At 41.6% G+C, this 12,578-nt stretch overlaps 8 protein-coding genes across 8 annotated transcripts; 5 read left to right on the top strand and 3 right to left on the bottom strand.

Moving 5' to 3' along the window:
* Positions 1-76: 76 nt before the first annotated feature.
* DRE2 (electron carrier DRE2) lies at positions 77-1,081 on the top strand (the record flags this gene model as incomplete). Its single annotated transcript, XM_002495578.1, has 1 exon — positions 77-1,081. The coding sequence occupies one exon, from the start codon at positions 77-79 to the stop codon at positions 1,079-1,081; it is 1,005 nt and encodes a 334-aa protein (XP_002495623.1).
* A 535-nt stretch (positions 1,082-1,616) lies between these two features.
* On the top strand, positions 1,617-1,985 carry TMC1 (Tmc1p; the record flags this gene model as incomplete). The annotated part of the gene is made up of 1 exon (XM_002495577.1): positions 1,617-1,985. The coding sequence occupies one exon, from the start codon at positions 1,617-1,619 to the stop codon at positions 1,983-1,985; it is 369 nt and encodes a 122-aa protein (XP_002495622.1).
* A 113-nt stretch (positions 1,986-2,098) lies between these two features.
* ZYRO0B15796g (uncharacterized protein) lies at positions 2,099-3,157 on the bottom strand (the record flags this gene model as incomplete). The annotated part of the gene is made up of 1 exon (XM_002495576.1): positions 2,099-3,157. The coding sequence occupies one exon, from the start codon at positions 3,155-3,157 to the stop codon at positions 2,099-2,101; it is 1,059 nt and encodes a 352-aa protein (XP_002495621.1).
* Positions 3,158-3,296: 139 nt separating this feature from the next.
* MET1 (uroporphyrinogen-III C-methyltransferase) lies at positions 3,297-5,060 on the bottom strand (the record flags this gene model as incomplete). The annotated part of the gene is made up of 1 exon (XM_002495575.1): positions 3,297-5,060. The coding sequence occupies one exon, from the start codon at positions 5,058-5,060 to the stop codon at positions 3,297-3,299; it is 1,764 nt and encodes a 587-aa protein (XP_002495620.1).
* A 622-nt stretch (positions 5,061-5,682) lies between these two features.
* On the top strand, positions 5,683-6,918 carry ETT1 (Ett1p; the record flags this gene model as incomplete). The annotated part of the gene is made up of 1 exon (XM_002495574.1): positions 5,683-6,918. One exon carries the CDS (start codon positions 5,683-5,685, stop codon positions 6,916-6,918), a length of 1,236 nt encoding a protein of 411 aa, XP_002495619.1.
* Positions 6,919-7,058: 140 nt separating this feature from the next.
* BET3 (TRAPP complex core subunit BET3) lies at positions 7,059-7,640 on the top strand (the record flags this gene model as incomplete). Its single annotated transcript, XM_002495573.1, has 1 exon — positions 7,059-7,640. One exon carries the CDS (start codon positions 7,059-7,061, stop codon positions 7,638-7,640), a length of 582 nt encoding a protein of 193 aa, XP_002495618.1.
* A 66-nt stretch (positions 7,641-7,706) lies between these two features.
* GPT2 (bifunctional glycerol-3-phosphate/glycerone-phosphate O-acyltransferase GPT2) lies at positions 7,707-9,833 on the bottom strand (the record flags this gene model as incomplete). Its single annotated transcript, XM_002495572.1, has 1 exon — positions 7,707-9,833. One exon carries the CDS (start codon positions 9,831-9,833, stop codon positions 7,707-7,709), a length of 2,127 nt encoding a protein of 708 aa, XP_002495617.1.
* Positions 9,834-11,183: 1,350 nt separating this feature from the next.
* RSB1 (phospholipid-translocating ATPase RSB1) lies at positions 11,184-12,521 on the top strand (the record flags this gene model as incomplete). Its single annotated transcript, XM_002495571.1, has 1 exon — positions 11,184-12,521. The coding sequence occupies one exon, from the start codon at positions 11,184-11,186 to the stop codon at positions 12,519-12,521; it is 1,338 nt and encodes a 445-aa protein (XP_002495616.1).
* Between the last annotated feature and the right edge of the window lie 57 nt (positions 12,522-12,578).

The raw sequence follows: 12,578 nt of genomic DNA, 5'->3' as shown, positions 1-12,578 counted from the left end.
TCATCCATCTTCCATACTGACTCAGTCTACTATACACCTACCCAAGAGACAAAGAAGTAGTAAAGCAGTGTTAATAATGGCATCTACCAAAACCGGATTGGTACTAATACATCCTGGTGCTACTGAAGACCCCTCCAGTGTCGTGAACGCACAGGAGCAGGCACGCTCTGAGGGAGTTTCTGTCGAAGCACAGTTTCTAATCAATAAGATCAACGATGGATCTGTTAAACTAGAAGATAATCACTATGATGAAGTGCGATACGTAACTCCAGAAGCCTCGGATGAAATACGATTCCCATCCAAGCTTATTGGTGTTATTGGTAAATCTTTGAAGACTAATGGGAAACTCTACGGGCTAAGTGATCTCTACAAACTAGATGCTCTGATTAATGAATTCGAGATCAGCAGGTCTGAAAACCACTACTGTTGGATCAAGAAGGCCAGTATAAAGGCCGAACCTGTGGCAGTCCCATTACGTAATCACAAGAAGACGACGACGCCCGGAACGACAACGACAGCCAAGAAGTCTCTACCCATTTTCAAAAGAGCTACAGATAATGACAGTACTAAGAATAAACAGCAGAAGCAGCAGCATACGGGGCCTGCCCGTGTATCGTTGGATTCTGAAGACGAAGACGAAGAGTCCGAAGGTTCTTCTGACCCAAGTGACTCAAAATCCAAGTTTTTCGAAAAGTCTGGTTCACCACTTACAGAGAACGACTCTATTGAAGAGGATGAGCTAGTCGATGAAAACGAGATGCGTGAGCCCTCACTGACGATGATAACTTGTGGTAAAAGCAAGACCCGTCGCAGAAAGGCCTGTAAGGACTGTACCTGTGGGCAAAAAGAAATAGAAGAGGAAGAACTTGACGGTGTTCGCAAGCAGCAAGACAAAGTTGTTAAATTCTCCGATCAAGAGCTTACAGAGATTGATTTTACTGTTCAGGGGAAAAAAGTCGGTGGTTGCGGATCATGCACCCTGGGTGATGCATTCAGGTGCTCTGGTTGCCCCTACTTGGGTCTGCCTGCCTTCAAACCGGGTCAGCAGATTGATCTATCGTCCATGGGGGACGATTTGTAGTCTCCTTTGTCATCGCCATCTGTCGTCATTTGAAAATAAGTACATATTCACAACAATCATATAATTCTGTGTGTCATCGTCATAACGTGTCATTGTCTGCATCGGCCGATTTGTCTGGCGCAATATAGCAACCCTGCAGCCACCGCAGGGTTTCTTGATTATTCATTCTTGCCTTCTCGGCAACGGGATTGTTCTAGAAACCTCCCGTTCTACTCATGATATTTTCTACTTTTCGATCCTACGCCTCACCGCATTCTACGGGATATTGATAGGTAGGATTGCTGACCGGACGGTGGCGGTTGGTGGAATTAAGCTTTCTCCTCTATTACCTAAACATCTCAAATATTCAATATGTTGCTGTTTCTTATTTAAACTTAAACATCTGCGACTATTTAAGCAATAACACTAGCGGTTTTTGCCACAGAACAGTTTTCCCTTTCTCAAAATTAACAAGAATATTCTCCTATCTGGAGTTCATTATTAATATACTGATTATTGTATTACTACCACTAGCATAACATAACATAAACTAAGCATGAGTTCAAATACATCCATTGAAGAACAAAAGTTACAACAGCAACAACAAGAGCCACAGCAATCTGAAGAAGTTAAGGTAGTAGTTGGTACCGGTGGCGTTAGTAGTAAGGAATCGCATTCAGGTAGTCGAGTTTCTAAGAAGAGTAACAAGAAGAAGAAGAACCAGTGCTATTTCGACAAGTGCACGTCACCAGCCTCTAAATTCATTGGGGACTGCAACTTTTGTAAGGGTCATTACTGCTCGAAACACAGGTTAATGGAGAACCATGCCTGTGAAGGATTAACGAGCTGTAAGGAGACTATGCATAAACGTAACGCAGATAAGTTGGTTTCTGAGCAAACAAAGGCTCCCAAGATCCAAATATAGATGGGTTACGCTTCGGTTATTATTACGGTTCATTCTGATGTTTTAGGAGTTTCATAAGGAATGATGTTTGATTGTATATGTACGCAGTAAAAAGGGAACGATTGTATACTTTCTCATAATTGGTCGACCACTCTACGAACTGCATCGTAGACGTTGTTGACGATCATTGTTGGTTTAACTTCGCCTAATGGGGTACTATCTTGGTAGACACCTGTTCTGACAAGACATGAATTCCAGCCGTAACGCTGGGCACCGATTATATCACTGGCCGGGTTGTCACCAACCATGTAAACGTTTTGGAATGGCGAGTTTTCCGGTGTAACACCTAGTGGTGGTAGTCTTTGTTCCAGTGACGAGGTATCATTGTTAATCAACTTTCTGTGCCAGTCTATCAATACTTGATGGGCAAAATCGTATGTCAACTTTGTTGGTTTACCGATAGCATAATCCGTCAGTGGTAAATCGTCATTCAATGCAGCGTATAGTCGCCTGTTTATTAAACGGAATGCACCTTGTCCAAAACGGTTCAAATGGTATTCACTTGCCCAAAGCAAATCTTGGTTGCAGAAGTAGATTGGAATGGATGGTTTAGAATCTTTGTAGCTTCTGACAGTATCTAAATACCCATCCTTACTGTTTAGTGCATCGGAAATAACTTGAATATCAGCAGCCCAATCATGGGGATCGTTGAATACCAGAACGGCATCAAATTTCTTGTCGGCAATGTTGGGAATAACCTTTGAGTACTGTTGTAACTGTTCATTACTTATACCACTGTAAGGTGCAATGGCGCGGTTGTAACGAAGGATGTCAGTTTGGTGAACGACATCTTTAAAACCATAGGTCTCTGCTACTTTTCTGACGTTTTCAGTACCCACTGCAAGAATTCTTTCATATTTGTTCACCAAGGCCTTGTAGGGCGTGTGGCTAAGAACTATCTGCAAGGGAGAAATCTCCACATTAAGTACCTTAGAAATGAAATCTGTACGTTCTTTTTCGAGATAACCACCACCATTGGTTAATAGAATGTATGGGATCTTGCTCTGGTTCAATAGTCTAAGAGCCTCTCCCGCACCTGGAATTGGGTTCTTACCCCTAAGAAGAACACCATCAATGTCGAAGGCAAGTGCAACGTTCCTGCTAGCACTTTGCAAAAACCTTTTGAAAATCATAATCACAACTTTGGAGGGCTTTTTCTTATGTCTTTCTCTTCCTTGTACGGGTCTCTAGTCTATTTGTTCGAGAAGTAGTGAAATTTCATTCGATATCGAATTTTACAATAAATACAAGGTATTCAGAGCTATACAGGAATTACTTGAGGAGAGCCCCTAGACCAATGTCAGTCTCTTGGAAACCTTCCTCAATAGAATACTTGTTAGAATCGTCAAATGTCTTCAATGAAGACTGTATTAGTGCTGCCACTGAATGACCCACAATTAATAGACCTGGTGGTCTCGAACCAATCTCTTCAACGACCTCTGGCACATATTTCAGCAAAGTTCTGGTAACTCTCTGGTCATGACAAGAAGCTCTTTCCACAATAGCTGCTGGTACTTCAGTATCCCAACTGTGAGCCAAAAGTTCCTGTACTAAAACATCAACTCTATGTAGAGCCATTAGGAAAACTGTGGTTCTCGATTTGACGTATTCTGGAGCCTCTGGTAATGCGCCCTTACGGCCTGTACCTGTGCATACCAAAACTTGATCTGCCACGTCTCTTTGAGTAGCTGGTACTCTTGCTACTACAGTGGAAGCCAATGCCGAGCTTAGGCCTGGGAAAACCGATGGTTCATAACCTTGTTCTGTGAAGAAGATGTACTCCTCACCACCACGACCAAATATGTAAGGATCACCCTGTTTGAGTCTCACCACCTTACGACCTTCCCTTAACGAAGTTAAACCTTTCTCTAGAAGTTCCTGTTGAGCACGCTCTGCGTTTCCTGGGAACTTTCTAGCGATAAACGTTTCTGTGTCCTCTGGTATCAAATCTAATACTGACTGGGGTACCAATTTATCTGCCAGTATTATATCAGCGGTTTTAATCTCTTGCAGTGCACCTAAAGTCAACATGGAGACTGACCCTGGACCACTACCGACGAGCGAAATTCTACCACGAGAAGAGGACCGCGATTTTCTTTCTTCTAGGGCAACAGAATTTTGGGTACTATCATCGTTTTCAATAGATTCCGAGTTACTGGGTTTACCTTGGGTCCCAGATTGCTGCTTCTGCCCTTGCTGTTCTTCAGAAGGCCCATCTAAATCATTCAACGATACATCTGCCAATTTAGACATGGGGTAGTATTCTATTAGCTGCGATAACCATCTTGTTCTCTTTAGTTTTTGATCCCTCTCTGTCATATCAAACTCTTTAACCAAATGGTTCAAGTTTTGAGATTCGTATTCACTGTTTAGCCCATACCACACATTTTCCGCCAGTGCCAGATCCTTCGTAGAGTTGTAATGATCTTTAATCAATTTTTGTTGATCCTCATTAATTATTTGATCTCTCAATCGTCCCACATTAGACACTATTTGAGAAATGTTACTAGGCAAAGATGCAATTATTTCTCTTTTGATCCTATTAGCCAAGATGCAACCCTGTCCGTTTGTACTGACTGAAATCTGCAGCCCACTAGATTGTGGATCCACATAAGTAGATCCCACATGGAACGTTGACCATTCGGGCCTTTGGAAAACGTTAATGGGTATTCTAAGTTTGATACACTGCTCATAAATCTCCTTTCCTACTAGGCATTGATCCAAAGGTAGTTGGACAAATACTCTGTCTACTACTCTGGCCACCAGGGGTCTCCCCAAACTGGTTAAATCCGACAACTGCCATGGTCTATCTATTAGCTGAAATCTCGAATATTGACCAAATGTGGATAATAGCTGTTTGACATCACCTTCTTGAGTCGGTGAAACTACCACCGCATGAGCTCCACTTCTTAAGATCGATCTAATTCTATTTTTACATGTTCCTAATGAATTTGTACCGACAACTAGTTGTACTTCATCCTTACAATTACATGCCACCATAAGGGGCAAAGAATAACTCACTTCATCCTGAATCATTTCCGTTAGACTATCAACTTGAACATCCTAGGGAATACCAGGATACTTCAAACAAGGACCACTTGTCTAATGGTTGATAAATATATATAACATTCACTACCTTTAACTCTTGCTCATCGCCGATAGGCCCAACTTTTTCCACAGATGCCACACTGTGGCTCTGATCACGCGCAATCAAAATATCCATAATGACAGTAATTAATCACATTGTAAATGAAATTATGCCCTTAGTTTGGAGTTCTGACTCACAAAGTAGTGAATTAATCACCATTTGAATCCATTACGCACGACTCCATGTATTTTCCGCTCCATTTCTATCTTATGTTAGAAAGTTTTCAGAAAAGAAAGCCATATAAGCCCTTTCACATCGACTGATTCCCCGGTGCTCCCACGATTAGCCTTAACGAATTCCAGAGGTTGTCGTAGATGTTTATAAAATCTTTTGAATCGTATCTTTGTATCGCTGTCACCTTCGACTTTTCTTTTTCCTGCCCATCACTTGATGAGATGAGATGAGCATGAAAAAGAAATCGTATAGTATAAAGAGCACAACGATATTCTTGACCATTTACACATATGTGAGTCCAAAATAGCCCCCATATACCATCCACACCAATTCAATATGGCTAAGAGAGCTTTGGGTTTAGGTCAAAAGAACAAGGAAAAGAAGAGAAAGGTCGACAATTCGAACTCTAATAATGAGCCTAATAGAAATTCACCAGCACCAGGTGCAGATCAAATTCAAGTGGAAATGGATGAAAACGCTGATTTAGACGATGAATTGACACAATTGAAGGGGCTTTGGAACAATTACTTTCACAGTGATAGAGAAAGTGAATACGTTTTAAACGGTATAATCCACGAGTGCGATAGATTATTGCGTCAATCCGATAGTGACGAAAAGACTAAAAAACTTCTCAACGACGAGTTCTATGCGATCTATGCGTTGGCATTATCAGAACTGACCATCTTCAAGACTGAACAAGAGGGTGAGGACGTTTCACAATATTTTGATCAGGCTTTGGAATGGGCTGAAATCGGTATGGAAAAAACTTCTAAAGACTCACAGCTATTACAACTTGCTGTTTCCAAGATAATACTTCAACGTATCCCATTGCAGTTTATTTCCAAATTAACAGTTGACAGTAAACCTGAAGATGTCAATCTGGATCTATTTGAACAATTGCAAAGGGCTAAAAAATGTTTTAACGTTGAGAAAGATTTAGAATTGGCCTACGAGGTGCTACAGATGTTTGACGATCTCTTAGACATGTTGGAAAATTTCGGTCATGGTAACAACATCGACGAAGGGTTGGATAGTGATGAAGAAGACGAAATAGAACCTGTGAAATTAAACAAAAAGCACCCACTTTACCGCCTTCAAAAAGCCATACCAGAAAACTACGCTTGGTTAAAGGAAACGATGGTTAAGCTGTTCGAGAACATTGAAGAAACCACACTTCGCCGTAACGTCGCCAGAACTCTGGGACATCTTTTCTTGAAAGCGGCAGAAGAACCTACAAGCGTATTCATGCAACAATACGACGACGAAGATGAAGAGGAAGAAACAGAGGACAAAGAAGTACCAAAGGAAATCAAGCAGGCTCAAAAGGAGGCACTCTCCCATACCCGTACTGCTCTTGACTACTTGGAAAAGGCACAAGTGGAGGACGAGCCAGAGACTTGGGTAGAAGTCGCGGAAGCATACATCGATTTGGGTAACTTGCATGACTACCAATCTTCAGAACAAGAAAAGGCCTACAAAGTGGCAGAAGATATACTAAAAAAGGCCAACAGAGCATCCCATGGTAGATTCCAAGATATCCTGGATAATTTACTTGCCAAAGACCAGGATTAAGCATGTATCACGTGTAGCCTTCTGTATGTATCTATCCATGTATGTGCGTATGTATGTTGAACATGACGTTGAAACTTATAGCGATAAAACTGATCATTTAATAAACCAATACATAGCAAGGGAGGACTTAGAAGCAAACCATGTCAGCCCCAGCACAATCGAAGTCGTTAAAGGCCATTGGAGAGGATACTTGGAAGAACAAGACTGAAAAAGTCAACGCAGAGCTTTTCACGCTAACGTATGGTGCAATAGTATCACAGTTATGTGCAGACTACGATCGCGATTTCCAAAAAGTGAATAACCACTTGTTCAGTATGGGGTATAACATTGGTGTGAGGTTAGTGGAAGATTTCCTTGCGAGAACTGCACTACCACGCTGTGAGAATATGGTGAAGACAAGTGAAATGATAAGTAAATGTGCGTTCAAGATCTTTTTGAATATGACACCACAAGTAACAAATTGGTCGTCAGAAAAGGATGCATTTTCACTAATGTTGGATGAAAATCCGCTAAGTGATTTTGTAGAATTACCAATGGATGCAATGAAACAACTTTGGTATTCCAACGTTTTAAGTGGTGTTTTAAAAGGTGCACTAGAAATGGTTCAGTTAGACTGCGACGTTTGGTTTGTATCTGATATTTTAAAAGGTGATCCACAAACTGAACTAAGAATAAAACTTAATAAGGTGTTGAAAGATGAAGTACCTATTGGTGAAGATTAAATCATTTAGTCGTATAAATATCGGAAATAGCATTAAAAAAAAAATATTGTAGGATAACTTGAGTTTTCAGTCCTCCTTCTCATGGGCACGTCTCTGTCTTATTAAAGACGTGATCCTATCCTCCTCTGGCGATGATAGATTGATTTCGTCATCTTGATTTAAATCCAAATGGCTACCTTCGGAGAAGATTGGCATGTCTGTGAGTGAACCTCTCGAATTGATTTGAGACAATGAATTGGAGGCTGTGGATAGATTTGAAGCAACACTCGAGGAACGGCTACGCAGCGTGGGAATTTCATCTTGAGACTTGGTCGATATAGGCAATGATAGTCTACCCCTAGGCTTATCCTCGTATTGCGATTCGATAATCCTCTCAAACTTGGGGAAAACTTTAGGTCCCAATTCGTTACAAACATCTGTAATCTCATCACTTAAGCCTTGGCGCATTTCCTTCAATTGAGTAATTTTGGAACCTGGGTAAAACAGGGATGCAAATAGAGGTGGTAAAGATTTGAATAGATCGACACCAATTTCACCGGTTTTCAAACTTGAATAAGTGGTGAAAACCAGCAACATGCAGAAATAACAGTAAAGTAGTACTGGATGCGTTGAAGGAACCCACATTTTCACGACCAACGTGTTACCTCTCAGGTAAAGCCATGTGAGGATAATCGAATAGGTGACGTAAAGGACAGGTGCCAAGACTAATGCCACTAACAATTTCCAAGTCGCTAACAGGTCCACACCTTTAATCTTAACAACTGATTTCTTCAAACCTTCTGCCGCTTTCTTCTTGGCGTAAACTTTACAGACGATGAAGATAGGAGTAAACAAGATGCATCCTGGCAGCGAAAGCGTAAAGAATACCAACAGTCTAATGGTCCTTTGGATTAAAGTGAAGAGACAACGTAATTGTTCACCTTGCTTTGTCTTTAATTCCAGCACTTGGTGGTCTTTTAATCCCATCAAAAACAACAAACCATTATAAGCTGTAACAGATTCTTTGAGCTTAATAACTCTTGGGTCATCCTTGTAAGCGGAATAACCAAGCAACAGCCTTCTGTTGACCTCGACGACAGCCGTGAGTGCTCTTCTACGCATAACAGGTTTGTAAAGACGTCTTGCGGCCTGGATAGTCATCAGAGTATCCCAATCAGGAGCATTCTCAGTAACCAACTGCAAAGAGGAAGTAACTCTGTCCAAAAGCTTGGATACTGTTTCCCTTGGACTTTCCATATACTGCTTACCCATTTCACCATCAACCCAAATTGGATCACCAAATTCAATTACCGCTCTGGACCTAAACTTCTCCCTATGGAAGTAGTGCAATCCACATGGAACCACAGCTACCTTCATAGTTGGATCTGCAGCGGCCGCAACCAATGCCATGATAGCCACACCAGCCTTTAGGGGCAACATGGAAGGTCTGTCGTGAGATCCACCTTCAGGGAAAATCCCCACACAACCCTTGGTATGCAAATGGTCAAAAACATTCTGGAAAGTCTGCGAATTGTCAATCTTGTCGGCATACTTGAAATTAGTTCCACGTTCTAACAACTTTCTTATAGTTGCATTCTCTTGAAACTTGAAAGGTTGCTTAAGAACAATGGTATAATCATCAACAATGCTTTCGATCTGAGCATTACCCAAGAAATTGGGCAACCCGATCAACGACTTTGGAATAAATTTAGTGAAACCAGGATTTTCCAATCCATCACCATCCACACGGCCCTTAATCAACCTCGGTTCATTGTCCAAATCTGGCGCGTATATCTTGATTCTTTGATCCACAAATTTCAAATTATCCTGAGCCCTAGGCACTGCTATAGCACCCGTAAGCCTACCAAACAATCCAAGTATTTTTTTCTTCAGACTAACTTCGGCCATGATATAGCAAACCTGTCTGGATCTTGAACCTTGTGCCATTTGCCTAGCCTTGACCATCACCAGTGACGGATCAATGAACTGATTGGCATGTGGGGCACACACAAGCAGTGTGGGGACTCCTTGTGGGGGCATCTTATGCTCACCACGCATTTTGATTTCCCTGAAGAAAATGGTGAACAACACATTCAGTACCGCAATCACACAGTCGTACAACCAAGTCCTCAAAGTGTATTTCTCCCCGTTGTAAGGGTTCTCATATGCTTGAGACAATTTGGGTATGTGAACGCCCGGCTTAACTTCCTTCATTGTGCAATGAGACCAGAAGGTATATATAAATGAAGTGTGTTATGCATGCCAAGCTGCCCTTTTCTTGGTACTATACCTTTATTCTTTTTATTTTTCTTTTTTCGAAAGTTCGATGAATCCCCGGTGCTTTCTTCAACACGTAAATCACAGTCTCGTTCATTACGACATTACGACATTACGACCGTATATTTCTTGGAGGGTACGAAGGGATAATCAAACAATAGTTTCTCGGTCTCCGCTTACCCACTTACCCACTTACCCGCTCACTCACTCACTCATGAAAATCAGTTTACTAGCTGCAGCGGTATGTCTATGAAACACTACAGCCTGCTACCGCGATATGTAGTTCCATTTCGATGCTGCATACTGCGGAACTACAGCCAGTCCAGACCTTCCAGTCCGTACTGTTTCTCCTCCACTTTTATCCCACCGCCATCTTCCTTTGGTCCTGTACCTTCAAATCGATCGTACGCTACGTTACCTTCCTTGCCTTTACTTCACTTCACTTTACTTTACCTCTACAGGTTACCGGTATGAACCCTACTATTCTTGCTTGCATGAGTGCCGTAACCGGATAGGGTAATTCGCTCGAAACATAAGAGTACAATGTACGGGCATTATTCTAGTAAAATGTGGGGGTCTGGCCGTGCGATGTTAACGCACACAAAGCGGAAATTACGCACAGACGCAATTTATCAACATATCATTATTTCTTGTAGTTGCTTATATTGGTAATAGCGAAGCCCTCGGACCGTGATAAAAATCACCTCAGTTATGGCAACTAGAACAAGAAAAAGTATGTCCGACGGATCGATCGAAAAATCGAACAGGCACTAGTTCTAGTTCTAATTTCATTAGCAATAGCATTACCTTCTCCCCCCCCCTGCAGCCGCAGTAGCTCCTTGTTATGAGCCTTATCCTAGCTAAATCTTCAGAAACTCCGTATAGTACAAATCTCCTTGGGTCTTGGTCTTGGTAAAATGGCTCGATTACATTCCCGCAATTGCGAGTTTCGGTTAGTGACAATAAAGCACAAACAATAGTTGCGTAAATTCGAAGCATTGCTGTTTTACCCATAGGGAAAGGGCCTCTTTTAATGTTCGATTCATGCATATACGCAGTTTTATTCATGGAGAATTTCAGTTTATAACTCAGTGATGGTCATAGTGAGTACTTAAGAAGTAACGAAATGAAGGGGAGTTATCTCTAACCTCCGCAAGATATAATGAATCTTGGAGATTTTGTAGTATTTTTCCACGTTACACTCGGTTTCTGTTTGAACGTTAGACGCCTGAACTTTGGCGGCTAGACTGGTGTTGAGAAAAGTAAAAGTAGTAGAATTTGAAAGAAATGTCAGCCACCAATAGTACCGTTACACCATCATCCCAAGCATCACAGGACAGTGCTAGTTATTACAACGGTCTGGTACCGAGCCTTGCATATAATGTGGCCATGCTTGTCATTTGGAGTGTGTTATTGACAATACATGTGTTGCAACTGTATTTGAAGCAGTACTGGTTTTCCACTGGGTTTATCTGCACTGGGATTTTAGAAGTACTGGGTTACATCGGTCGTACATGGTCTCATTTCAACCAGGATAATCTGAATGCGTTTTTGCTTAACATGGTTTGTCTTACTATCTCGCCAGTTTTTACGTTGGGTTCACTATATTATCAACTGTCGAAATTAATTGAAATCTATGGTCATAGTTTTGCACTGCTTCATCCATCAATTTGCTACGCACATATCTTCATATGTTGCGATATTATCTCATTGGCGGTTCAGGCTTCCGGTGGTGGTGTTGCTGGTACAGAATCAGGAGAAGGTAAAAGTCCCCGGCAAGGTACACATGTGTTTGTTGGTGGGTTGGCATTTCAAGTGGCGTCTTTGAGTATCTTCATAATTTTAATGGCTCACTTCGTCTTTAAAGTTTATATTCAAACTCGTTGGAGGTACATGGGGTATATGTCTTTTAAGCCCTCCATTTTTAAGATATCCCAAAGAGATTTGGAACCCATGTACAGTGAAAAGTACCAATCATTGAGGATAATGCCCGATCGCTGGGTTTTCCGCTATTTTATCCATGCTCTCATAGTGACAGTGCTGCTAGTGTTTGTTAGATGTGCGTACCGATTATCCGAACTGGCTAACGGTTGGTCTGGTTATTTAGCAGTTCACGAGACCTACTTCATTATCCTTGACGGTGTTATGATGTCGTTGGGGGCTACTATCATGACTGTATTCCATCCAGGATTTGCCTTTAAAGGTAGGTTTGTTTCGATTCCCATCACTAATGCCAAGAAACTCGGTAGTAATAATGACTCTCCCAATATACCACAGCCAGAGTCTGAGCAAGAAGAAGATACCGCTACCGCCAGTGAAGATGAAAAGTACTATACTAATGAACCTACAAGTCCGACTACTGGACGTCCTAAACGTGCTTTCTCATTACCGTCATTTGGATCTGGTCCCACACTCACATCTCTTATAGGACCCAGTCTCAAGCGTGTAAGCAATCCATTTGGCTCAAGAGGTGGAACTAAAAAAACCTATAAAGAGGGTCTAGAGTCAGATTTAGAGGAATCATCGGGAGTACCGCATCAAAATGCATTGGTGGAAGAACCTCCATTTAGGGATTCTGCCGATGTACCGGATCCTCATGAACCAGCTACGCATAGAGTAGTTTAACGAAATGATGGTAAAAAAAAATAAAAAAAAAAAAGAATTAAGTTGAACAAAATGTCA

This window comes from Zygosaccharomyces rouxii (genome assembly GCF_000026365.1).
Source record: "Zygosaccharomyces rouxii strain CBS732 chromosome B complete sequence".
NCBI classification, from domain to species: domain Eukaryota; kingdom Fungi; phylum Ascomycota; class Saccharomycetes; order Saccharomycetales; family Saccharomycetaceae; genus Zygosaccharomyces; species Zygosaccharomyces rouxii.
The sequence above is the reverse complement of the archived record's forward strand: the minus strand, read 5'-3'. Positions and strand labels throughout refer to the sequence as shown.